At 56.6% G+C, this 23554-nt stretch overlaps 1 protein-coding gene across 5 annotated transcripts in view; it reads left to right on the forward strand.

Annotated features, from left to right (window-relative positions):
• NEK6 (NIMA related kinase 6) overlaps nt 1–23554 on the forward strand; it is a 93874-nt gene that overhangs the window by 49706 nt on the left and 20614 nt on the right. For all 5 annotated transcript variants that reach the window (XM_039474697.2, XM_010351376.3, XM_010351377.3 and 2 more), the window contains exons 3-7: nt 5657–5797; nt 7050–7112; nt 14406–14516; nt 19491–19599; nt 20430–20537. In XM_039474697.2, the coding sequence (XP_039330631.1) occupies nt 5657–5797; nt 7050–7112; nt 14406–14516; nt 19491–19599; nt 20430–20537 (532 nt within the window). The remainder of the gene's footprint in view (nt 1–5656; nt 5798–7049; nt 7113–14405; nt 14517–19490; nt 19600–20429; nt 20538–23554) is intronic.

Genomic DNA, 23554 nt, shown 5'->3' on the forward strand with positions numbered 1-23554 from the left:
ATCCAGTGTAAAGATGATTAAAATTCAGGTCAGAAGTCTGACTTAGTCAGGCTAAATTTTTTAATGAGATTTCAGAAAATTAATTGGGCGAATGCATTTTATTCTTTTAGCATGTAATTTTATGCTCCTGTTAAAAAAAAAAAAGATTTGTCCATGGCTGAGGCTGATTGTGGTTCAAACATTTTAAACTCAAATTAGCGCAGGGTGGGGGTGTTTGTGGCCTAATTTGCTCTGACTTGGAGAAGAGAAAGTAGGTTTCTCCGAGCTTTCTGGGTGGGGGGAGCTATAGTGGTCTGAGACACCCTCCCTGCCCCCCAGTCTCCCAGGCATGCCCTGCCTCTTCCCGAGAAAACCAGCAGCGTTTCTTGGGAGGATGCGATTAGGATGAGGTGGTTCAGGGACCTCGGCCGTCTGATTGGCTCCTGCTTCCCATTTCCTGCTTCTCCCCAGGGCCCTTGTTCCAGCGGCTCCTCAATCCCCCTCTCAGATCCCACGTGCCTGCCCCAGGCTGCTGAGGCCTCCTCCCTCATGCCCACGGTGACAGGCAGCACAGTGAGTGGTGACGCCGTAGCGTCAGCCCCCCTGTGCCCCAGCCCCTTGTCACATCTCCTCTGCCTTTGGGGGAGAGCTAAGGGGCTCCACGCCCTGGTGGAGGGGCCCGAGGAGTCAGAGGTGGCCTCCTATGGTGTTGCCCCACAGTGCAGCCCTGGAAGGGAGGCTGAGAGTGGCTCTTGCCTAGCATGGTCCCTTGGCAAACGGTCCTGGATGACGAAGTCGCAAGGTTGTGTCTCTTACCTGCCGGCAGGTGCATGTCAGCCCCACTGCCTCCCTGCAGCCCCCAGGTCAGCAGACCGCCGTGGGAACGGCAGGGTGATGATATCAACGGCCGAGAACCCCCAGGCTTGTCCACTGCTCAGGCCATCCCAGCCCCCTGGGAAGCAGGTGCCATCACTAGGCCTATTCGACAGATGGCAGCACAGTGACCATCACCACAACAGATGGAGAGTAACATCTCCCAGCACCTAGTGCCAGGCCCTCTTCCAGGGGCTTGCATTTGCTTATCCATTTAACCCCCAGCAGCCCCCTGAAGGGGGTACTGTTATGATCTCAACTGTATGGAAGAGGAAACTGAGACCCAGAAGGCTCGCCCGAGGCCACAGCCGGGAAGTGGTGGAGTTGAGGTTGGAACCCTAGCTTCCAGGCCCCAGCTTTGGAGTCTCAATATCAGAGCCAGAGCAGTGGTCACACCTCTGCCAACCTGTGCCCTAGGGTGGGGTTGGGGGTTGTTACTTTCCCCAGGAGCCAGAACAGGGCTTCACACAGAGCAGGGACAGTGAGCACTAGAAACCAGTTTTCTGGGCTGGGCACCGTAGCTCACGCCTGTAATCAACACTTTGGGAAGCCGAGGTGGGTGGATCACCTGAGGTTGGGAGTTCAAGACCAGCCTGGCCAACGTGGTGAAACCCCGCCTCTACTAAAAATACAAAAAAATTAGCTGGACGTGGTGGCGCATGCCTGTAATCCCAGCTACTCAGGAGGCTGAGGCAGGAGAATTACCTGAGCCTGGGAGGCAGAGATTGCAGTGAGCCGAGATTGCACCACAGCCTGGTGACAAGAGCAAAACTCCATCTCAAAAAAAGAAAAGAAAAAAAAAAAAAAAAAAAGAAAAGCCGGTTTTCTGATAGGCCATCAGGGTGGTCGGTCATTAGTCAGCAATGACCACATTTGGGGCCACCCTCAGACACACTGTTCTGGGGCCAGCCCCATGCCCGTCTTGCAGTTTAGAGCCACACAGATGCTTATCACCACCATCGTCTCCCAGAGAAATCCTGGGCCAGTGTTACCGTCCCTGTGTGTGGACGACCTCCCAGGGTCACTTGGCTGCCGGGGCAAACGTGGAACTTGCTGGGAGCTGACCCAGGAGGGGAGGGAGGTGTCAGAGGTGGTGACAGAGAGCAGCCAGGCCTTCGAGGCCAAGAACACAGTTCACCCATTCCCTTCCGCCCAGAACCTCCAGGTGCACCAGGGCCAGAACTTCGCTGACCCGAGCAGCTGCCCCAGGAGCCTGGTGTCCCGAGGTGCCCCACACCTGAGAACAGGGTCCCCTGGGAGTGCAGTGGTGCCCCAGAGCCTACTGGACCATGCCCCCAGCACCCACGCTGCTGCCCAGGAAGCTGCCCTGCCAGAGGAGCTGTCCTCTAATTGGGTCGGATGGGCTTTGACAGGAAATGCAAATCTGGGTCATCCATATGCATGTAAGCAGATGGAGCCCTAGCCACCTCCACCCACATCTACCGGGAGCTTCCGCCCCACTGTGAAGCTGCACACTAGCCTCCCAGGATGGGCAGTGTTGGGAACCTCAGCCACACTCCCACTAGTCACAGTGAGAAGCCTGGTTTTCCCAGGGCGAAGACCCTCAGGGATCGCTTCCTCCAAACTCTCCGCTGTGCGTGGAGGAAACAGGCCCAAGAGGGGAGGGAGCCCACCCTCGTCACCAGCTGTGCCGCTGGCTCTCCATCCGACCAGGAGTTCCGGCCTGTGTCCTGGTGTGCGAGATGGTATGCATAACCCTTGCTTCACAAAGCTGTTAGGAGTTCGGAGTCACAGAGCTATCTAAGCAGCTTGAAACTGGCCCATAGTAGGCGTCCGATGCACAACACCTGGTGGTTATTTTTGTGAGTGCGGGCGATTCCTCTAAGCACTCAGAAAGCCACCCTGGCTGTTTCTCAGGGTATGTGATTTCAGCTGCATTCCTAGAGGTGACAGCGGCTCAGTCACAGAGTCCCACTGTGTGCCAGGCCGTGTCGAGCACATTCCATGGGTCATTCCACAAACATGCTTCCGGTGGTTGCTCTGGGAAGGTCAGAGCCTCAGTGCAGGGGACACGGAGGGGAGTAGACAGGGCCCCCTTCTGAAGAGGCCAGTGGTGGGACATGGGCGGGGCATGGGCGGGGCTCAGGTGACTGAAAGAATGGAGGCTGGAGCAGGAAGCGGCAGGCCTGGCTGGTCAGGGAATCTTGAGCGAAAAGCAGAGGAGGGGTCTGAGCTGAGAGCCCACCCGATATGGAGCAAGGGCTTGGGCACCATAGTCCCCAGTCCTGGGGTCACACCCCAGCTCTGCCGTCCTTGGCTGCCTGATCAGAACAGGTCACTGCTACTCCTCCAAGCCTCCTATTCCTGAAATGGGGACAGCACTTGGGCCGACCCACAGGGTTGTTCTGAGGACCCAGAGAGCTGGCGCGTGGGCAGAGTCTGCACAGAGCCCAGCATGCAGTAGGCACTCCGGGATGCTTGCCCTTCTTAGGTGGGCGCTCCGTGTACAGGCACAAAGTGTTTGCCCGACAGACAGTGGCATGGGGTGGATAAAATCATCATCTTCCTCCAGCAGCCCTCCAGATCAGGTCCCCACGTAGGACCCACGGTGGGGGTGATTAGGCCTCAAGGCTTCAAAGCCAAGGCTGGCCCAGCCCTCTCCTTGCTGTGTGCTGTGAGGTTTGGACTCCCATCACCCGCTCCTACAGGAGCTGTTCTGTCGAGCTCCCTCAGCCAAATCTAGAAGAGACATGTTCTTTGAGATGGAGTCTCACTCTGTCGCCCAGTCTGGAGCGCAGTGGCACCATCCGGCCAACTGCAACCTCCGTCTCCCAGGTTCAAGGAATTCTCCTGCCTCAGCCTCCTGAGTAGATGGGGTTTATAGGCGTGCACCACCACACCCAGCTAATTTTTGTAAAAATACAAAAATTCGCTGGCCAGGCTGGTCTCAAACTCCTGACCACAAGTGATTTGCCCGCCTCGGCCTCCCAAAGTGCTGGGATTACAGGCGTGAGCCACCATGCCTGGCCTGGAAGACAATTTTCACTTGACTTTCCTGTCTGCTTTTCCAGTGACTTTCTATTACTCATTAAGTCATGATTTAGGGTCCCAGAGTAGGGATCCCCACATAACCAGGTTCCACCCTGGGGAAGGGCAGAGGAGAAGTGGATTCAGCCAGCTCAGACCTGCCCAGGAAACGCCCCCACTCCGCATCCGCCCCAGGCTGAGACCCAGTGGTTCGGTCACGGTTCCTGGTGTGGTTCCCAGTGGGGAAGCAGCTGGCAGAAGGGCCAGTCCTATAGTTCTCGGTTTGGCCTTGATGCCTTCTGCCAGTGTGCTGACTCTAAAGACGCCCCTGTGCAACTCCCAGCTCAGTGTGACCCTCAGCAAAGACCCATTTCATGCTGGAAAGTTCAACTGCTTGTTCCTGCTTCAGTGGGGGTGGTGGCATGGAGCCAGGCATGGAGTGGGCACGGCTGGCCCCTCCGGGCATCAGTTTATTCATCGGGCAAATGAAGACATAGCGGGGCTCACCTCGCCACGGACAGCCCAGGGATGTGGCATCCTTTCCCCTGTCTGTCTCCTCCTTCCCTGGCCCGGTGTTGGCTCCCCCTCCTGCTTTTTCCCGAGAGCTCACTCACAGGTGTCACAGCCTGGAAGAGACGTCTTCACTTCACTTTCCCCCTGCTTTCCTAGTGACTTCCTGTTACTCATTTAGTCATGATTCAGGGTCCCAGAGTGGGGATCCCCACATAACCAGGTTCCCCTCTGGCACCCTGGGAGAAGGGCAGAGGAGAAGTGGATGGAGCCAGCTCAGACCTGCCCAGGAAACGCACCCCCACTCCGCAGCTGCCCCATGGGCCTGCTGGCCACTGTGGCCTCACCTGGAGGCGTCTTCCCTGGGCAGGTTCTAGTGCAGGATCACGTCTCCCAGCTCTGGGCCCTGCAGAGTCGTCGTGGAGCTCTGGTTTCTTCACGGCGCCCTAAAAAGGGCAGTTTATCTAAAGGATGGGCTCAGAGTGTAAGGCTACGCATTTTTTGTGGTGGGGGGACAAAGTCTCACTCCATCACCCAGGCTGGAGTGCAGTGGCATGATCTCTGCTCACTGCAACCTCCACCTCCTGGCTTCAAGTGATTCTCGTGCCTCAGCCGCCTAAGTAGCTGGAATTATAGGCATGTGCCACCACGCCCACCTAATGTTTATATTTTTAGTGGAGACAGGGTTTTGCCATGTTGGTCAGGCTGGTCTTGAACTCCTGACCTCAAGTGATCCACCCACGTCAGCCTCCCAAAGTGTTGGGATTACAGGCGTGAGCCACCGCACCTGCCAAGGCTACAGATGTTAACCTGGGTTTTCTTGTCTGAGGTGGGGAATGGGCGCCCCAGGACGGGAACTTGCCATTTCTTACAATGATTTGGGGCATTTTGCATGGTGGCCACAGGCCAGGGAGACCTGAGCTGCACTCGGCTTGCTGGACCCCGACTTGGGCATTAAGGATTCAGGAGTGGATGAGATGGGCAAGGCCCCTGGTCCCACAACGCTAGACCGTGAGATGGGACTCAGAGGCAGCAAACAAGCGGTCAGATAAGGAAGGTGGTGATGGGGGCCGTGGGGAGCATGGAGAACAGCCTCGGGTTTTCACCTGCACTGGGGTCCTTGAGGGGAACCAGGGACCCTGAACAGAGAGCCCCCAGGGGGAGCCTGGGAGGCTCCGAAAGTAGAGTTGGCAGCAGAGTCCCTCCTTCACCTTAGAGGGTGCTGTTGGGGTGCTGGGGCTCCAGGGGTCCCCAGGCCTCTGCTCCAGCCTGGCTGCTCACAGAGGCCCTCTGTCCCCGCCTCCAGAGACACCCCAACACCCTGTCTTTTCGCTGCTCACTGGCGGACTTCCAGATCGAAAAGAAGATAGGCCGAGGACAGTTCAGCGAGGTGTACAAGGCCACCTGCCTGCTGGACAGGAAGACGGTGGCTCTGAAGAAGGTGCAGGTGAGCTGACCGCGCGCGGGCTCAAACCTGCATCACGGGTGGCCGCCTCTGCGTCTGGATGGCGGGGCCAGGGCCGGGCCAATCCCTTCCCTCCCCTCCCCTCCTCTGTGAATGAGGGAAACAGCACCCAACTTGCTGGGTTACAGAGAGAATCGGCAGACGCCTGTTGAGGAAAGCTCACTGCAAACCACAAAGGGAAAGAAACGAGCATGCATTGAGCGCCTGCTGTGTACTGGGTCATGCAAGGAGCACATAGAACCTGACAACAGTCCCGTGGGTGGGGATTGTCTTCTCATCTCACAGATGAGGACAACAGTGCAGAGACCTCATAACCCACCAGGGCCCCAGCGTGAGTCGGGGAGCTGAGGCTCAGACCGCGTCCACGCGTCATCCTTGCGCCTGCACGCGCTGCACAGTTCTGGGCTTCTGCGCTCGGTGTCCCTCCTAAATGGAGGCAGTAGGTGAAGCGGCAAAGTCAGGACAGGAGGCATGTCCACAAGAGCCGCCGGGCCCGTCTCAGCACGGCTTTGCCGGAGGAAATGGCTTTAAATCCTCCAGCAAAGCTTCCCAAGCCCCGGGATTTGCTCGCTAGTCCTTAAAGAATGAGGTTGAGAGCCTGGGTGGAGGAGGCCCGGGGAAGAGGACGGGGCTGGGAGAAGGGGAGAGAGCACCACGGGCGGCCTGAGGGCGCTGGAAAAAAGGACCAGTTTCTCTCTTGATCTTTCTTTTTTTTTTTTGAGACAGAGTCTCACTCTATCACCCAGGCTGGCATGCAATGGCCTGATCGGCTCACTGCAACCCTGCCTCCCCGGTTCAAGCGATTCTCCTGCCTCAGCCTCCTGAGTAGCTGGGACTACAGGCATGTACCACCTACCCAGCTAATTTTTGTATTTTTAGTAGAGATGGGGTTTCACCATGTTGGCCAGGCTGGTCTCAAACTCCTGACCTAATGTGTTCTGCCTACCTCAGCCTCCCAAAGTGCTGGGATTAAGGTGTGAGCCACCGCGCCCAGCCATCTCTCTTGATCTTCTGAGCAGGGGCTCGCCTGGGCTCTCTGTCTTGGTTCTTTAGTGCCACGATGGGTTTGTGGTGGGACAGTGCTGGGAGACCCAGAGTGAGCAAGCCCTATGGGGGCTGGGGGGGCAGGGGGGTCACGGTGTCCCTCAGCGAGGAGTTGGGAGAGCCAGGACTGCAAAATCGGACACTGGACACAGATTTTAACCACTCTGTTTCTCTTTTCCTCCCACCCAAGATCTTCGAGATGATGGACGCCAAGGCGAGGCAGGACTGTGTCAAGGAGATTGGCCTCCTGAAGGTGAGCGCTGGGCCTCGCCTCTTCCAGGAGGTTGAGGGGCCCTCACCATGCCCATCACAGTCCTGGGTGCCAGGGACCCGCAGCCCTTGCTGAGTTCACAGACGGTGGCTTTCTGGGGTCAGCAGCTGGTGAGTTTTCACATGGCCAGGCAGGAGCGGCCCCTGCCTCATTGCGCTGCTCAGCGCTTAGGGTTGCTGCCTGCAGACTTCTCTCATGGCTGCTCGCCCCTCCTGTTTGTACATGGCGGTACCTGGCACAGAAGTCCTTCCCGCCAGGGCACCCCCGACCCTGCCTTGCTGTGGCCCGTGAACCAGGCTTGGCCAGGGGAGGCGTTGACAGTGGGAGCCGTGTCCGGACTGCAGGTTATCTGGCTCCGCCTCTGTCTCCATGTCTGTCTCTCTCTTTTTCTCTTTCTCATCTTCTTTCCATCTCTCCTCTCAGCCTTTTTCTTTGTTTCTCTGTTTTTTTAAGAGGCAAAGTCTGCTGCGTGGACCAGAGTGCGGTGGCATGGTCACAGCCTCTAACTCCTCAAACTCCTAGGCTCAAGCGGTCCCCCGCTTCAGTCTCCAAGTAGCTGGGACCACAGGCGCACGCCACCACAGCTGGCTCATTTTTATTTTTTAATTTCTATTTTTATTTATTTGAGATGGAATTTTGCTCTTGTCGCCCAGGCTGGAGTGCAGTGGCACAATCTCGGTTCACTGCAGCCTCCACCTCCTGGGTTCAAGCAGAGTTCTTCTGCCTCAGCCTCCTGAATAGCTGGGATTACAGGTGCCTGCCATCACACCTGGCTCATTTTTGTATATTTAGTAGGGATGGGGTTTCACCATGTTGGCTAGGCTGATCTTGAACTCCTGACCTCAGGTGATCCACCCACCTCAGTCTCCCAAAGTGCTGAGATTACAGGCATGAGCCACCATGCCCAGCCAAATTTTTTAATTTTTTGTAGAGATAAGGTCTCATTCTATTGCCCAGGCTGGTCTCGAACTCCTGAGGCCTCAAGCAGTCCTCTCATCTCAGCCTCCCAAAGTGCTGTGATTATGGGTGGAAGCCACTGTACCTGGCTCCCTGTGAAACATACAGGGTTTGCTTGGCAGTTTCCAGCAAAGTAGGGCTGCTCGTGGCAGGGACACCCGCCAAAACCACAGCTGCAGAATTTCAGATGAGCGGTTTATCCTGCCACACCCTGCCCTGCGCTCTGAGGCCTTGGCGGTGCCCTTGGGGACTTCGAGGCTGGTGGGGAAGCAGGTGGGAAGCAGATGGTGACCTTCCAGGGTGAGGCAGATTAACTGGTGGGCCGGGAGCCCAGGGGAAACCCGCTTCTTGGGCAAGCCCCACAGAGGCCGGGGCACCGTCCCAGAACCTGCTTCAAGGCACTCCAGCGGTGTGGATGATGGGAGGTGGGGGAGACGGAAGGGTGGAGGTGGCAGCAGGGCCAGATACACACTCAGAACAAAAGGGGAGCCACTGAAGGGGCTGCAGGCGGGGCGGGGGGACATGGCTGGGTGTGAGTTGTAAGTGCCTGTTCTGATGGCTCCCAGTCACAGTGGGTGATGGGGTTAAGGCTGGAGGCAGGAGGCATCCTTATTTGTAACTATTATATGTCAAAAAATACTCCTCGAGAACATTGCTTAAATGTTTAAGTCATGATCAGCTTGCTGCCACTTCCCCAGGCCTGAAGAGTAGTTGTCCTGGTCACCCACTGCCCCCCTTACCTCACGTGCCCTTCTCCCGAAGAGAAGGAGCCCCACAGGGAGCATGCTGAGCACAGCCTGGTCTGCTCGCTGGTCACACAGATGTGCCACTGCAGCCCCCTGTCTGGCAGTAGCCTAGCCTGGCGTCGGCCCACCTGGCTGGAGAGGGGATTCTGCCCGTTCCTCAGGGCTGTCGTGCAGCTGAGGGCATCAAGTCTGGGTTTCGGAGGACACATCCCTTGCTCACTAGCTGTGTGGCTGCGGGCCAGCTGTGGGCCTCTCAGGACCTCAGTTTCCTCATCTGTAAAGTGGGCGTGATGACAACGGGGGCTCCGGAGGAGTCAGTGAGGAAACGCGTCTCATGAGCTCGGGGCAGCGCAGGTGTGTGGTGCGCTGGCAGCCTGCCCAAGGCAGCCCGGTCGTCATGGTCACCACCTTTGCCCGCCAACGCCAGCCACATTCCAGAACACCAGTCCCAATTCCCGGGTAGCCCATGGGAAGTCAACAGGATGTGCCAGGGCATGAGGTGCTTCCTACAAAACAAAAGGAAATGTGGTTCTCAGAGGGGCGACCGGGTGACATCGCTTATTCATGCCGAGAACCCAAACCCAAAACCTCCCAAATGCAGGGGCCGGTGGGGTCAGCAGCTGCCAAGCGTGGGACGAGAGGGCAGGTCCTGTTGGAAAGCAGGCGTGTTCGTTCATTCCGTGCAATTTCTGAACACCACTGAATGCTGGACACCAGGATGCAGCCTGGTGGGGAAGACAGATCATAGACAGACAGACATTCTTTGTTACATCCGGGAGGGCCTGGAGCTTGGGAGCAGAGCCCCTGATGGCAGAGATCCAAAGGACAGGGACCCTTACCCTCAGCTCTCCCTCCCTTCCCTTTCGCCACCACCACAGCCAGACAAAGCACAACCACGTGCATCTCTGCAGCATCTTCCGTTTCTGGCCTGAGTGTGTCCCCTTCCGGACCCACCTGGGCCCACCAAGAGGCCACAGGCTGAGAAGTGGACTCTGTGTGGACCAGGGTCTGGGGTCACTGGACCAGGTTCTAGACTCAGCTCAGCTCCTGCTTGCTGGAGACCCGTGGCTGATCCCTTTCCCTCTCTGGGCTTTGGGGATTTAGCCCAATGGACATCCGGAGCCCCTTTTCTGCCTGTGCCTCTGGACCGTACCTGGGTATAAGGAGCCCGTCCTCCTGCCCTCAGACCTGCAAGGAGACAAGGGAGGAGCCTCTCTCCTCCCCTCCCCAGGAACAAGCGCCTCCTTGACGGGGCTTTACTGCCTCCCCAACCCCTCTCATTTCTCCCTTGGAGAACCTGACATGCCTGGACTGCTGATGACCTGGGCGGTTTTTGAGGAGTCCTCCCAGAGAGGGTGTGAGATTTCCTGGCGACATAACGAGGTGAAGTTCAAGAGGAGGGTGAAGGAGCAGGGTGTTCCCGTTTATCCTAGTAGCAACCTGCACGATCTGTAGGACGTGCCTTAGAGATCTGGAAGCTCTTTCAGCTTGCCGTTCACTTGCTTTGACACTTGTCTGGTAACTGGAAAACGTGTCTGGAGCGTGACGTGTGCTGAGGGCGGTGCTGTGATGGCCAGTGTTTGCGTGAGACAGCCTTCTCAACACAAAATCTGGGCAAGAGGATTTTCTTTTTTTTCTTTTTTTTCTTTTTCCTTTTCTTGTTTTCGGATACAGGATCTCACTCTGTCACCCAGGCTGGAGTGCAGTGGTGCGATCTCAGCTCACTGCAGCCTCCGAGCAGCTGAAGTAACAGCTATGCACCACCACACCCGGCTAACTTTTGTATTTTTGTGGAGATGGGGTTTCACCATGTTGGCCAGGCTGGTCTTGAACTCCTGATCTCGGGTGATCCGCCCGCCACAGCCTCCCAAAGTGCTGGGATGACAGGAATGAGCCACCACGTCCAGCCCACCTTCTTTTTCAAATTTTCCTTTTTCTTTTAGATTCAGAGGGTCCACATGCAGGTTTGTTACGAGAGTGTATGGTGTGATGCCGAGATCGGGGCTTCTCCTGACTCCGTCACTCAGATAGTGAGCATCATATGCAATAGGAGGTTTTCTAGCCCCTACCTCGCTCCCCCCACCCACATGTAGTGCCCAGTGTCTGCTGTTCCCATCTTTATGTCCGTGTGTACCCAAGATTCAGCTCCCACTTACAGAAATGAGAACATGCAGTATAGCTTTATATAGCTTTGTTTCTGTGTTAATTCTCTTTGGATAATGGCCTGCTGCTGCGTCCATGTTGCTGCAAAAGACGTTTAATTCTTTTTAGTGGCTGCATAGTATTCTGTGGTATATATGTACCACATTTTCTTTATCCAGTCCACCGTTTCTGGGCACCTAAATTGATTCCATGGCTTTGCGATTGTGAATAGCTCTGTGATGAATGCAAAGGTGTGTGTGTCTTTTTGGTAGAATAATTTACATTCCTTTGGGTATATGCCCGGTAATGGGATTGCTGGGTCAAATGGTATTTCTATTTTTAGTTCTTTGAGAAATTTCCAGATTTTGTTCCGCAATGTCTGAACTAATTTACCTTCCTACCAACAGCACATAAGTGTTCCTTTTTCTTCGCAGCCTCACTAACGTCTGCTAGCTTTTGACTTTTTAATCATTGCCATTTGGACTGGTGTGAGATGGCATCTCATTGTACTCATTGTAATGGTGGGTTGTTTTTTTTTTGAGACTGGGTCACGCCCTGTCACCTGAGCTGGAGTGCAGTGGTGTGATCACAGCTTACTGCAGCCTCAACCTCCCAGGATCAAGCCGTCTTCTCACTTTAACCTCCAAAGTAGCTGAGGCTGCAGGTCTGTACCACGAAGCCCAGCTGATTTTTTTTTTTTTTCTAATGACAGGGTCTCACTTTGTTGCCCAGGGTGTTCTCAAACTCCTGGGCTCTAGCAGTCTTCTCACGTCAGTCACCCAAACCGCTGCTATTGCAGGCAGGATGAACCCCTGCACCTGGCCAGCTGTGGTTTTGATTTGCATTTCTTTGATGATTAGTGGTGTTGGGCATTTTTTTTCTGTCTGTTAGTTGCTTGTATGTCTTCTTTTGAAGAATTATCTGTTCATGTTCTCTGCCCACTTTTTCGTCTTTTTATTATTTATTTATTTAGAGACAGAGTCTCACTCTGGCACCCAGGCTGGAGTACAGTAGCGCTATCTCAGCTCACCGCAACCTCCACCTTCCAGGTTCAAGTGATTCTCCTGCCTCAGCCTCCCGAGTAGCTGGGATTACAGGCGCCCATCACCATGCCTGGCTAATTTTTGTATTTTTAGTAGAGACGGGATTTCACCATGTTGGCAAGGCTGGTCTTGAACTGCTGACCTCAAGCGATCCACCTGCCTTGGCCTCCCAAAGTGCTGGGATTACAAGCATGAGCCACCATACCTGGCCTCCTCTGCTCACTTTTTAATGTCTTTTTTGTTGTTGTTACTGATTTAAGTTCCTTATAGATTCTGGACATTAGTCTTCTGTCAGATGCATAGTTTGTGAACGTTTTCTCCCATTCTGTCAATTGTCTGTTTACTCCGTTGATCATTTTTTTTGCTGTGCAAAAGCTCTTTCATTTAATTAGGTCCCACTTGTCAGTTTTTGTTTTTGTTGGAATTGCTTTTAAGGACTTGATCATAAATTCTTTGTCAAGGCTAATGTTGAGAAAGATATTTCCTAGGTTTCTTCTGGGATTTTTATAGTTTGAGGTCTTACATTTAAGTCTTTACTCAATCTTGAGTTAATTTTTGCATATGATGAAAGGTAGGGGTTCCGTTTCATTCTTCTGCATATAGCTAGCCAGTTTATTGAGTAGAGAGTCCTTTCCCCATTGCTTATTTTTGTCAACTTTGTTGAGGAACAGGTGGTTGTAGGTGTGCTGCTTTATTTCTGTGTTCTGTGTTCTGTTTCATTGGTCTATGTGTCTGTTTTTGTGCCAGTACCATGCTGTTTTGGTTACCATAGCCTTGTAGTATAATTTGAAGTCCAGTACTGTGATGCCTCCAGGTTGGTTATTTTTGCTTGGGATTGCCTCGTGTGCCGCCTTCTGAAGTCTAGTCGCCCCACTTAAATTACCTGCATTTGTTACTGATCAAGGTGTTTCCACAGGGGAGCCTGCTGCTAAGATGGCAACAGGGGTCCCTGCCAGCCACCCCTGGGAACCAGGATTGAATGTGCCACACCCGGGTCCTGAGCTGTGCAGGGTGCCTGGTTTCTCAGCGTGGTGTCTGGATGTTCACTGAGCCACAGCTCTGCTGGCTGAGGGGCAGGCAAGGGCCAGCGCACATACCTCAGGGCCAGACCTTTCGGACAGGCAGTGGGTGCCACAGCAGAGAGGGGTCAGTCTTTGGGGGAACGTGGAAAGAGGATGGACACGTGGAGAGGAGCCGGGGCCGGTGGCTGAGGCAGCTGTGGCCTCCGGGGACCTGATTGGGGGGGGGGCCCACGTGAGGGGCTGTCTTGGGGAATGAATGAATGAATGAATGAATGGGGGCTTGCATGGCTCTGCAATGTCCACCCAGGCGCACCTCATTTCAGAATCCATGGACAGGCACAGTACATCCTCCTCCCAGCCACTTCTGGGCCTTTGGGAAAATGTGACCCCGCCACCCCGGCCCCTGGTTGTCGGCCGGTTCCGAGACTAGGCTGACCACACCCACACCAGGGCAGGATATTCCAGTCCCCTCTGCTCCCCCAGATCCTGGAGTCGCTTTGGTGTAAACAGTCAGCTTTGTGATAAACAGATGCCAGGGGCTTCTCTTGGCCTGGCAGGGCCTGACTTGCAGCCAGGGGGGCGCCGTTCTGTTGAGCTCCATGCTCCACCTCAGGAAACACGCAGGCTGTGGTGCAAAGGACAGAGGCAGGGTCTTGGCACTGCGCAGATCAGCCGGGCGGTTCTTGCGCCTCCAGGGATTTTTTCAAGATTTCGTGAGGGCCAGGCATGGTGGCGTGTGCAGCCATAGTCCCAGCTTCTCAGGAGGGTGAGGTGGGAGGATCTCTTGAGCCTAGGAGTTCAATTTCAGCCTGGGCAACATAGTTCAGTTTCAGCCTGTGAGATCCTATCTCTACAAAAAAATATTTTTAAAAAAATGATTTCACAAGAGATGGGTCAGGAATTGAGGAAGAAAGGGCAGGACGAAGGGAGGAGACGATCCTTCTGAGGAGCGCCTGCAGGCTGGCCGTGTCTGAGCACAGGTGGCCCCGATGCCGTCCTCAGGGTCTGGGCAGGGAGGAGGACGGGGAGGAGGGTCATTTCCACGAGGGCCTGCCTTGTCTCACGTAGCTCTGTGCAGGTGCCGTGTTACACATTTCAAGAGTATTGGCACATGTTGTCTTCACAACTATGCTTCAAAACATGATGCCAGTGTTACAGGTGAGGAATCTGACACCTGGGGATACAAAGTGGCATTCCCAGGGTCACACAGGGCTCCCTGACTCCCCAGCACAGGCCTTTCCCTGGGCACCCAGTTTTCTAGCAAATGCCAGGGCCTCAGTGCCGGTGCCAGCAGGGTGCTGGTGGCAGGCAGGTGCTGAATCTGTCCCGTCTTCACCGGCACCCTCCCCTCTGTCTCTCATGCAGCAACTGAACCACCCAAATATCATCAAGTATTTGGACTCGTTTATTGAAGACAACGAGCTGAACATCGTGCTGGAGTTGGCCGATGCAGGGGATCTCTCGCAGATGATCAAGGTGAGCACCTGGCAGGGCGAGGGTGCTAGGGGCTGCACAGATCCAGAGCCAAAGGGGGCAGTCTGTCTTCAGCCCAGTCCCATGGTGCCTCTGGCCTCAGCCAGAAGCGGCTGCCTAGGGACCCTGAGCCCCCCTCCCTCCCCCGATGAACACCCACAGGCCTCAGCTGCCGTCTGGTGAGGGCTTCTCGGGGTCTGTCCCCGGCTGCCGTTGCTGGAGGCCTCTCTCAGCCTCAGGGAAGCTCAGCTCAACAGAGCCCATGTGCAAAAGCAAGGCAAAGGTGACGCTAAGACAGGATGGGTGGCTGGGAGGGGGCCAGCCGTGGGCAGAAGGAATCCCTCTGGCCACCCTCAGTGCCTCAGCCTATCCGCAGGCACGTGGGCCACTTCTTCTGCCTCACAGAAGGAGCAGGGCCAGCCCCCCATTTGGTCAGACTTCAGCTTTTGGGAAGGTGTCTTGTAGATCCCACTGCTTCATTTTACAGAAAGGGAAAACTGAGCCCAGAGAGGTTCAGAGACTTGCCTGAGGATACCCAGCATTGTGGAGACAGAGCCATGCCTGTGGTCCAGGCTTTTCCTGGCCTGGGACTCTTTGGTGGACATGGTCCCAAGATGACCTCCCCAGCCCTAGAGGGGACACTTCATTTCCATGTCACAGCTGACGCCCAGGCCTGGGGTCTTCAAGAGGTTGAGTGACCAGCTGAGTCACATGGGCAGGCTCAGCGCCAGGACTGGCTTGTGCTCTGCACCGCACATACCTCTCCCCCTGACTCATCCCACCGCCCAGGGCACAGGCCCGGGTCCACCATTAGTCTGGTGTCCAGGACCACTGCAGCTTCAATGAAAGAGCAGCACTGGCCAGGCACGGTGGCTCCTGCTGTAATCCCAGCGCTTCGGAGGCCAAGGCGGGCGGATCACAAGGTCAGGAGATCAAGGCAGTCCTGGCTAACACGGTGAAACCCCGTCTGCACTAAAAATACAAAAAACTAGCCAGGAATGGTGGTGCGTACCTGTAGTCCCAGCCACTTGGGAGGCTGAGGCAGGAGAATTGCTTGAACTCTGGAGGCAGAGGTTGCAGTAAGCTGAGATTGCGTGACTGCTCTCCAGCCTGGTGACAGAGCGAGACCCCGTCTCAAAAAAAAAAAAAAAAGAGTTGCACCTCCTGCCAGTCTCCACACAGCCCAGTACGCTTGGGCATCCTTCGCGAGTCCATGCTGTTCTCAGAGAGCAAAGCTCAGAGAGGTCTAGTCTCCTGCCCAAGGCAGCTCAGCCTCTGGCTGGAGGCCCCCAGGCCCAAGCCCTCAGCCCCTACACCCTGCTCCTCAGTGGAAGTCCTCATGTCCCTGCTGGCTTGGACCTGCGTCCCCAGGGCTGCTGTGGCCCCATCACCTCTCTCCCCTGGACACAACCTGCCTGCTCCCAGGTAAGGCTGGCCCCACTCAAGCCCCGACCCTGCTCCCAGCCACGCTTGGAAAAGGGGCAGACGTGGGTTCTCTGTCTTTCCCATCAGGCACTGGGGATTGAGCAATTGCTCGGTGCTTTGCTAAAATTCGGCTCCTAGGAATACAGGCATCACTGGGAAGTGGCATTACTTGAGCTGTTATCACCTGCTCTTACGTTTCCGTTGACATATTAATGGCTTTGCCGGGATGTTAATCTGCACACAGATCCCTGGTGGGAACAGATGTGCTCGATCATGTCTCAGCTCTTCCTCTCCCCCGCCTCCGTTTTTCTTTTTCTTGTTTCTCCTTCACATGTTCCCTTGCTGAACACGAAAGCATCGTGCACCCACTGTGTGACAGCCCTCATACCAAGAACTAGGGATGCTGCCAGCATGGCTGCTACCCTCAGGGATCCTGGATTCTGACGGGAAGACAGACCCTCGAAGGAGTAGTTAGGAGCCAGTGTGAACAAGCCATGTGCGGAGCCTGTGGGTGTCAGGGAAGGCTTCCTGGAGGAGGTGGCACTGAGCTGAGCCTTTAGAGGAGGCGGGCTATCCAGAAGCAGGAACAGTTCAGCAGGGATAGGAGAGGGAAGGGGAGCTGAGATGAAGACCGCTGGATCATGCGGGGCCTCTCGCTCCAGGCTTGGGATCCGGGGCCACGCCATAAGGTCAGAAAGCTTCTAAGATTCATGGTGGGGAGCAAACATGGTCAGCTCTGTGTTCTAGAAGACAGACCAGAGGCCGGGTGGAAGGAGAGGTGGAGGGGGAACAGGAGGAGCAGGAGGTGAAGGAGAGGCCTCTGTCTGTGGGAATGCAGCCTGTGGAGAGGACGCCTCACCCTCTCAGCCCCAGTGGAGCCCAGACGCTGCAGCCTCTCAGGCCATGGAGTGGGGCTGCAGTCAGACAGGTAGATGGGGGGCTGGGGCTGGCACGTCTCTTCCCTGAGCCTCAGTCTCCGCCCTGTCCCCTGGAACGTCTTGGAGGAGCCCTGCAGGAAGCCCAGGCTGGGTGCAGTCTCCTTCAACTGAGAGAAGAGGAGGCGTGGGGCATTCTATCCAGCACCCCTCCTCTATGCCAGGCCTGGGATGTGGGGTCCCCTCCCCAACCAGCCTCCCCTTCCTCGCTTCCCCAGAGCCAACACTGGCTCAGGGTTCAAGTCAGTCATGAACCCAGCAGGACTGAGTCCAGATGGGTGTGGCCTGAGTTTCTGAGCAGCCACCTGGCCCCCCAAGCCTCAAATCCCACCTCCTCACCTCCTCACCTGGCATGGTGCCCCTCTCACTGTTCCCCCCTCCTCCTTCCCATCCCTGCCTGCTCCCGTTCCCTCCTGCCCAGCTCAGGGGCCCTCACCTGCAGAGCTGGTTTGGTGGAGCACCCAGCAGTGGGGGCCTGGCAGGGGAGAGACCCACCGAAGTTAGACACATTCCCTGGATGGCCTTGGGTAGGTCCCTGTGCCTCAGTTTCCTCATTTGTGAGATACCCAGCACAGTGCCTGGGGCCTGATGGGAGCTAAGTTCCCCTGGTTCTGCCTGCTCTCAGGCCACCTCTAGGTTTCCAGAGGAACAGGAGCCGCCCCATGGTCACCCCCCTGGCCTCAGAGGCTGCCAGGTAGCAGGGCGTGTGTCCTGAGAGCCTGCAGCCTCAGGGGCCAAGCTGCACCATCACAGCCACGGTGCTCGAGTTATTTATGAGGAAGAGTAAAGCTAGGAGCTGCCGCAGCCCCAGAATCCACGAGAGACTCTGCGCCTTGCCGCTAAATGTCAGACAGTGCTTATAGGACGTGACATTTAGAAAATCACCACTCTCGGCCACACGCATCCTGCTTAAATGCTGTAATGAGGATTCACTCACATCAGTGTGAATAACATCCCGGCCTGGCCCGCCACAGGCCTGGAGGTGGCCCAGGGGTGGGGTCTTTGCTGAGACCTGGGATGGCTCACCCGAGAGGCCCTCCCAGAAGTGCGCCTCAGAACAGCCTTGATGGGATTTACAGCGAGACCATGGGCTCCCAGCTACAGCTGTCCCTCTGTGGGAAGCGCCGAGACTTGGGTCCCAGCTGGGTGCTGGCTGACCTTGGGCATGTTCCTGAACCTCTCTGAGCTCAGTCTCCCATATCAATGGTTACTGGTGTTACTAGAAGTGGACTAAGGGGGCCAGGCACGGTGGCTCACTCCTGTAATCCCAGCACTTCGGGAGGCCGAGGCAGGCGGGTCACCTGAGGTCAGGAGTTCAAGACCAGCCCGGCCAACATGTCGAAACCCCGTCTCTACTAAAATACAAAAAATTAGCCGGATGTGGTGGCACATGCCTGCAGTCCCAGCTACTTGGGAGGCTGAGGCAAGAGAATTGCTTGAACCCAGGAGGTGGAAGTTGCAGTGAGCCGAGATTGCGCTACTGCACTCCAGCCTAGGTGACAGAGGGAGACTTCATCTCAAAAAAAAAAAAAAAGAAGTGAGCTAAGGGCTTGGGCTTTCCGGTGGGAGACCAGGGGTTAAGCTGTGATTCTGCCTTTTCCTGCGTGGCCCTCAGTTTCGTTTCCCCATCTGTAAGATGGGCCCAGCCCGCCCTCGTAGGCCCAGCACGGTGGCCACATCCTGCTGGTGCTCTGAGAGTGCCGGCCCGGGTCCTTCCCTCCACCCGAGCCCTTCCCAGACCGGTGTGTCCTGGGTCAGTTCCCAGTGGGCCCACAGCGCCGGGAAGGTGGTTGCTTGGAAGCACAAAGCCCCTGAACAGAAGCTGGTATGCAGGTAACTGGGGCCGGAGTCCCGCCGCGCTGCTCTGGGCCTGGCGCCCAGGAGCCGTCCCCGTCTCCAGCCGAACGGTGGCTGTGACAGGCTCTGGGCCTGCCCTCTCCAGGACCTCCTGTTACTTTAGAGCTCACTTAGTGCCACCGGGGGCTTTCTGTGTTTGTCTTCTTCCTGGAGCGCTAAGTCTGTTTTCCCAGGCCGTGAAGCAGACGGATGCCTGTTGGAACCGGGGTTCCATTTGAGCGAATCAAGCCCATTTCCTCAAGGTTCTTGCTGTGCTTGTTAAGAATCTCGGTGCACTGAGGTCTGCTGGTTCCCAGGAGGTGGGGGCAGCTGTGATTTCACCACCACGTGTGTCCTGGGTACCACCCTCCTGGGCCAGGCGAGGGACCAGGGAGGGTCCACACCCATTTCAGTCCAGCAAGGAGCGCCCTTTCAGGGGTGTGTCCAGAACGTTCTGGAAAAATGCTGTTGAGGGCCACTTTCAGCATATTTGATCTGGGGGTCCGTGCGGCAAAGCCATCCGGACACGCCAGGCCTGTGTGGCCCTCACGGAGCTTGCAGGGTGGGGGCAGGGTGGCCACGGAGTGCCATTCAGGCAGAAGTAGAGGCGCAGACACAGCGCTCTTGGTTCTGGGCTTACTTCTGCTCAGTAGCTCAGTCTCCCACCCCGTGCCAGGCACCAGCTGCCCCCCGGGGAAAGGATGCAGGCAGCGCCCTGCCGCCACCCACCTCCAAGCCTGCTCACCCAGGTCTGTCCCTCTGCCTGTCTCCCCCACTGCAGTACTTTAAGAAGCAGAAGCGGCTCATCCCGGAGAGGACGGTGTGGAAGTATTTCGTGCAGCTGTGCAGCGCCGTGGAGCACATGCACTCACGCCGGGTGATGCACCGAGGTACGTGCCGCCCGCCAGCAGCCGCCCGGAGCCGGGTGCCCCGGGAGCCCCAGGAAGACGCGGCCCCTTGAGGAAGTCGGACCACTCTGTTTTCCCCAGGCTGGGGATTGTCCAGCCACCACCCACTCGTGTCAGGGTCCTGCCCGAGGTGGAGAGTGACATGAGCCCTAGGGGGCAGGGGCCCCGCGTGACGCACAGTTCCCAGCAGCAGCCCGGGAGGGAGGTCAGGGAAGCCTTGCACAGAGGGGACTTCGGTAGGGGCTTTGCCATCTCAGCGGGGTTTGGCTGTGCTGAGCAGGAGAGGCACCAGAGAGGGGCGTTTCCACAGCTGACGTCATTCCAAGTGGTGAAAAGGAGGCTTCTGGGTGCCTGGCAGGGTGCAGAGTCCTCTGGGTAGGCTGCTTCCTGGACACCTTTGTTCCTTCACTCTACCTGTATCTTTCGGTGTCTGCTGTGCTTAAGGCCCCGCCTTCACCAGGGGGGTACAGCTCAGGGCATCCCACTGACACTTCATTACACAGACTTCCCTGAGGGCCTCCTATGTGTGAGGTACTGTTCTAGGGACGGAGGATACAGCTGTAACAGGAGCACAGAAACCCCTGCCCTCTAAACCCTCGCAGCAGCTCTGTGAAGTTGGTGAAGGGAGACCCATTTTACAGGTGAAGACGCTGAGGCTCAGAAATGGTCAATTTCTGGAGGTTCCACAGCCGGAGCCAGGGAATAGGACCTGAGCTGGGCCTCACCTCACCTGGAGCTCCCCCTCCTCTCGCCCTGCCCCACCTACCCCAAGCCGCCTGCCCCACACCAACTTCCTTCTCCTCGCCCCACAGACATCAAGCCTGCCAACGTGTTCATCACAGCCACAGGTGTCGTGAAGCTCGGTGACCTTGGTCTGGGCCGCTTCTTCAGCTCTGAGACCACCGCAGCCCACTCCCTAGGTAAGGGGGGGCCTGTGTGTGCCCAGCAGCCCACAGGGGTCCTAGAGACCGTGCAGGGAGACGAAAGCGTTCTCTCCACGTGCCTTTGGTCAGTTTGTGCAGGAAGATGCCATCTTGAAGCCCCAGATTTTCTCATCTCTTCAGGACAGTGACCCAGAAGGGAGGCCGCTGTGGCCAGAGGAGCCTGGCTGGGGGGGGCTTCCCGCACCCTCTGATCCCCGTCCGGGCCTTGCGGGAGAAGCTGACTGAGCTGGTTGCTTGGAGTGGGAGATGTGTCTGTTGCAGGGCAGGCATCCTCCCCTGCTGTGGGTGTCCCGTTCACAGGCAGCACCCTGGGTCCATCCCTCCTGGGGGGTGACGTTTGTGCTGTTCCTAGCTTTTGGCTTTTAAACCGGCAGTTTAGAAGCTGTAGGAGCAGGTGCCTGCCAGGGAGGAGGTGACATTGTAGCTGGACCCTAAGGGGTGACCAGGTGCTGTTGGGACAGGGAAGGAGGGAGCAGTGTTCCAGGAAAGAGTGGGTGAGCCTCGGTGTGCAGCCGAGCTTGGCTTGGCCAGAGACCAGGGTCCTTGCAGGAGCAGCAAGAAAGGTGGGCAGGGGCTTGAAGGCCGAGCTCAGTGGGCTGAACCCCACCCTAGGGGTCGGGGGGTGCTACAAGACTGGACTTGGGAAGAGGCTTGGTCGGATGTGTGTTTGGGGGACCCGTGAAGCAGCGGCAAGCTTCGGAATCCATACACTGGGTATGGAAGCAAGTGTGAAAGCTGGAATGCTGGATGAGGGAGGCTTTTTCATTTAATGAGAACATAGGACCCAGGAAGGCCCCGCCTGCCCGCAGTGGAACACAGGAACAGAGTCTCCTGTGCATTACTCCAGGGCTGTCTGAGTTTTACCAGGGCCGTCTGTGGGAACCCTTCCCAGAGGCCCATGGAGTGGGGGAGGACCCTGCTTTCTCAGGGCTAGTTCCTGGCTTTTTGAGGTGCGTTTGCAGAAGAAGATGTCCCAGGCCCACCCACTGTATGCTGCCCCCATCAACATCCACTTCCCCAGGAGGGAGCCGGGCCCCAGGAGCTGCCGGCTGCCTCCCTGAACACTGCCCATTTCCACGCCACTCCATGGCTCAAGCCAGGATGTCTCCCATCCCCAGACCCCGAGTGCTTGCGGCAAGCTGGGTGTGAGAGCAGCGTTGTCTGGGCAGAGGCACTTTGTGGAAGTCGCCCTTGCCTGTGGAAAGTGTCACTGTTCACACGGGTTCCAGTGAGACTCTCTGGGCGTCGCACACAATTAGGAGAAATGTACGAACCTAGAGACCAGCAGCTCCGAGCAGCTGATGGAGCCAGTGCGGGTGGCGGGGAGGGGGTTGTGTTGAAACTCTCATCCCCATCTGCCCGTGGGGACACCCAGCCAGGCCTCGGGAGCTCTTCCTTTAGCTCCAAAGGGAAGATGTATCGGGAACCCCCGCTTGGGAGTATGAGACGCTCCCCTCATACCCCTGACAGCCCCAGGCATCCAGAGGCTCCTTCCGTGTAGCAGAGGAAGGATCTAAAATCCAGGCGCTCGAGAGATTGTTCCGAGCTCACATGGCAGCAGGCCTCTCTTTCCAGAACCCACGCTGCTTCCAGGAAATGAGGGCCGGGGGCCCCACCAAATACTGTTGGAGCCCCCTTCAGGGACCCGGGCCACTGACTCTATTGCTGGAAGGAAGCCTTGTCTTTCCCTGTCCCCTCAAACACCGGACTTCCCTTGTGAAAACCCAAGTGTTTCGTTCAGTTTGGGACTATTTACCTATCTGGTTGAAGAGCTTCGAAAAGACCAGGAAATTTGAGGGAATCTGTCAAAGAGAAGAGTTAAAACCGCTGCCTCCTGTCCCCTGTCAGTCAGCTCCGAGCCTTTCTCTGTCCCACTGCAGAGAAAAGACTGCGGCGCTCCGTCAGAGCCGGTTAGGATCGCATCATTAGGAATGGGCAGAGATGCGTCTTATCCGACAGTGTGATTTTATTGACTTGGACTGGTGCACTTATTATATTAATGAGAAGGAATTGGAACTTGGGAGAAGGCCGCCCTCGTAAGCCGGGCTCTTCCCCGAGCCCTCTGAGCACAGCCAGGCCACATGATGGGTGGAAGGAGCCCTCCTGGGGCCTGTCCTTGCTCCAGGCTGTGTGCCCAGCACCCGGGAGATGTCCAATCAGCTGAGGCCTGCATGGGGCTGAGCAAGTCCCTGCTAGCAGGACAGGCTCCCAGAAACAAGGCCTGCACCCACTAGGCTTCAGGATGGTGACAGTGCCGAGCCAAAGCCCAGGACCTGGGTGTGTCTCCAAGACACAGGAAAGACCCCTTCCAGCAAGAGGTTCTGCAGACAGCTAAGTCTCGCACACACATTTGGTCAGGCAAGAGATCGAACTAATTACCATCGCATGGTGACTCAGGAGGGACACGGGGGCCAGGGCCACCTCACGCCCTGTGCACGGGGATGAATTATGCATCCGCCACGTCTCATGTGCACCTACTACGTGGGGATGCCGTGGTGGCAGCCACGTTGCCCTGGCAACCACCTCGTCTCCTAAGGCTGCTGACCCAAGAGCGGGGCTTATGCAAATCTGGTCTCCTCCCACCTCCTCCCTCCCTGGGCCCCCTTCCTGCCTCTGTATTTGCTAACACGAGGCTGGCATGAAAGGGCATTAGTCAGTGCCATGGTCGGGCTGACAGGTGCGGTACCCAGCGGTGGCAGAAATAGGAGCCGTAATTAGAGCGCGGAACAGAATGAGCGTCAGACGAATTACCAGGCAGCAGATCATATTTGTCAGGAAGGATTGCATACATAAAAATTAAGTGACAGTACACGCCGGCGTAATGCAGGAAAAATGAAAGATTTGCCTGCACACAACTCACAAGCTACAAGCAAGTGTCTCGCTCCGAGCAACGGCAGCACGACAAATCACGGGGCTGGGAGAGCGGGCGGGCGGGCCTGGCTCCTCGGCTCTAGTGACAGGGCAGTCTTGGTGACAGGCAGCCACGGTGACAG

This window comes from Saimiri boliviensis, chromosome 2, assembly GCF_048565385.1.
Source record: "Saimiri boliviensis isolate mSaiBol1 chromosome 2, mSaiBol1.pri, whole genome shotgun sequence".
Taxonomy (NCBI): domain Eukaryota; kingdom Metazoa; phylum Chordata; class Mammalia; order Primates; family Cebidae; genus Saimiri; species Saimiri boliviensis.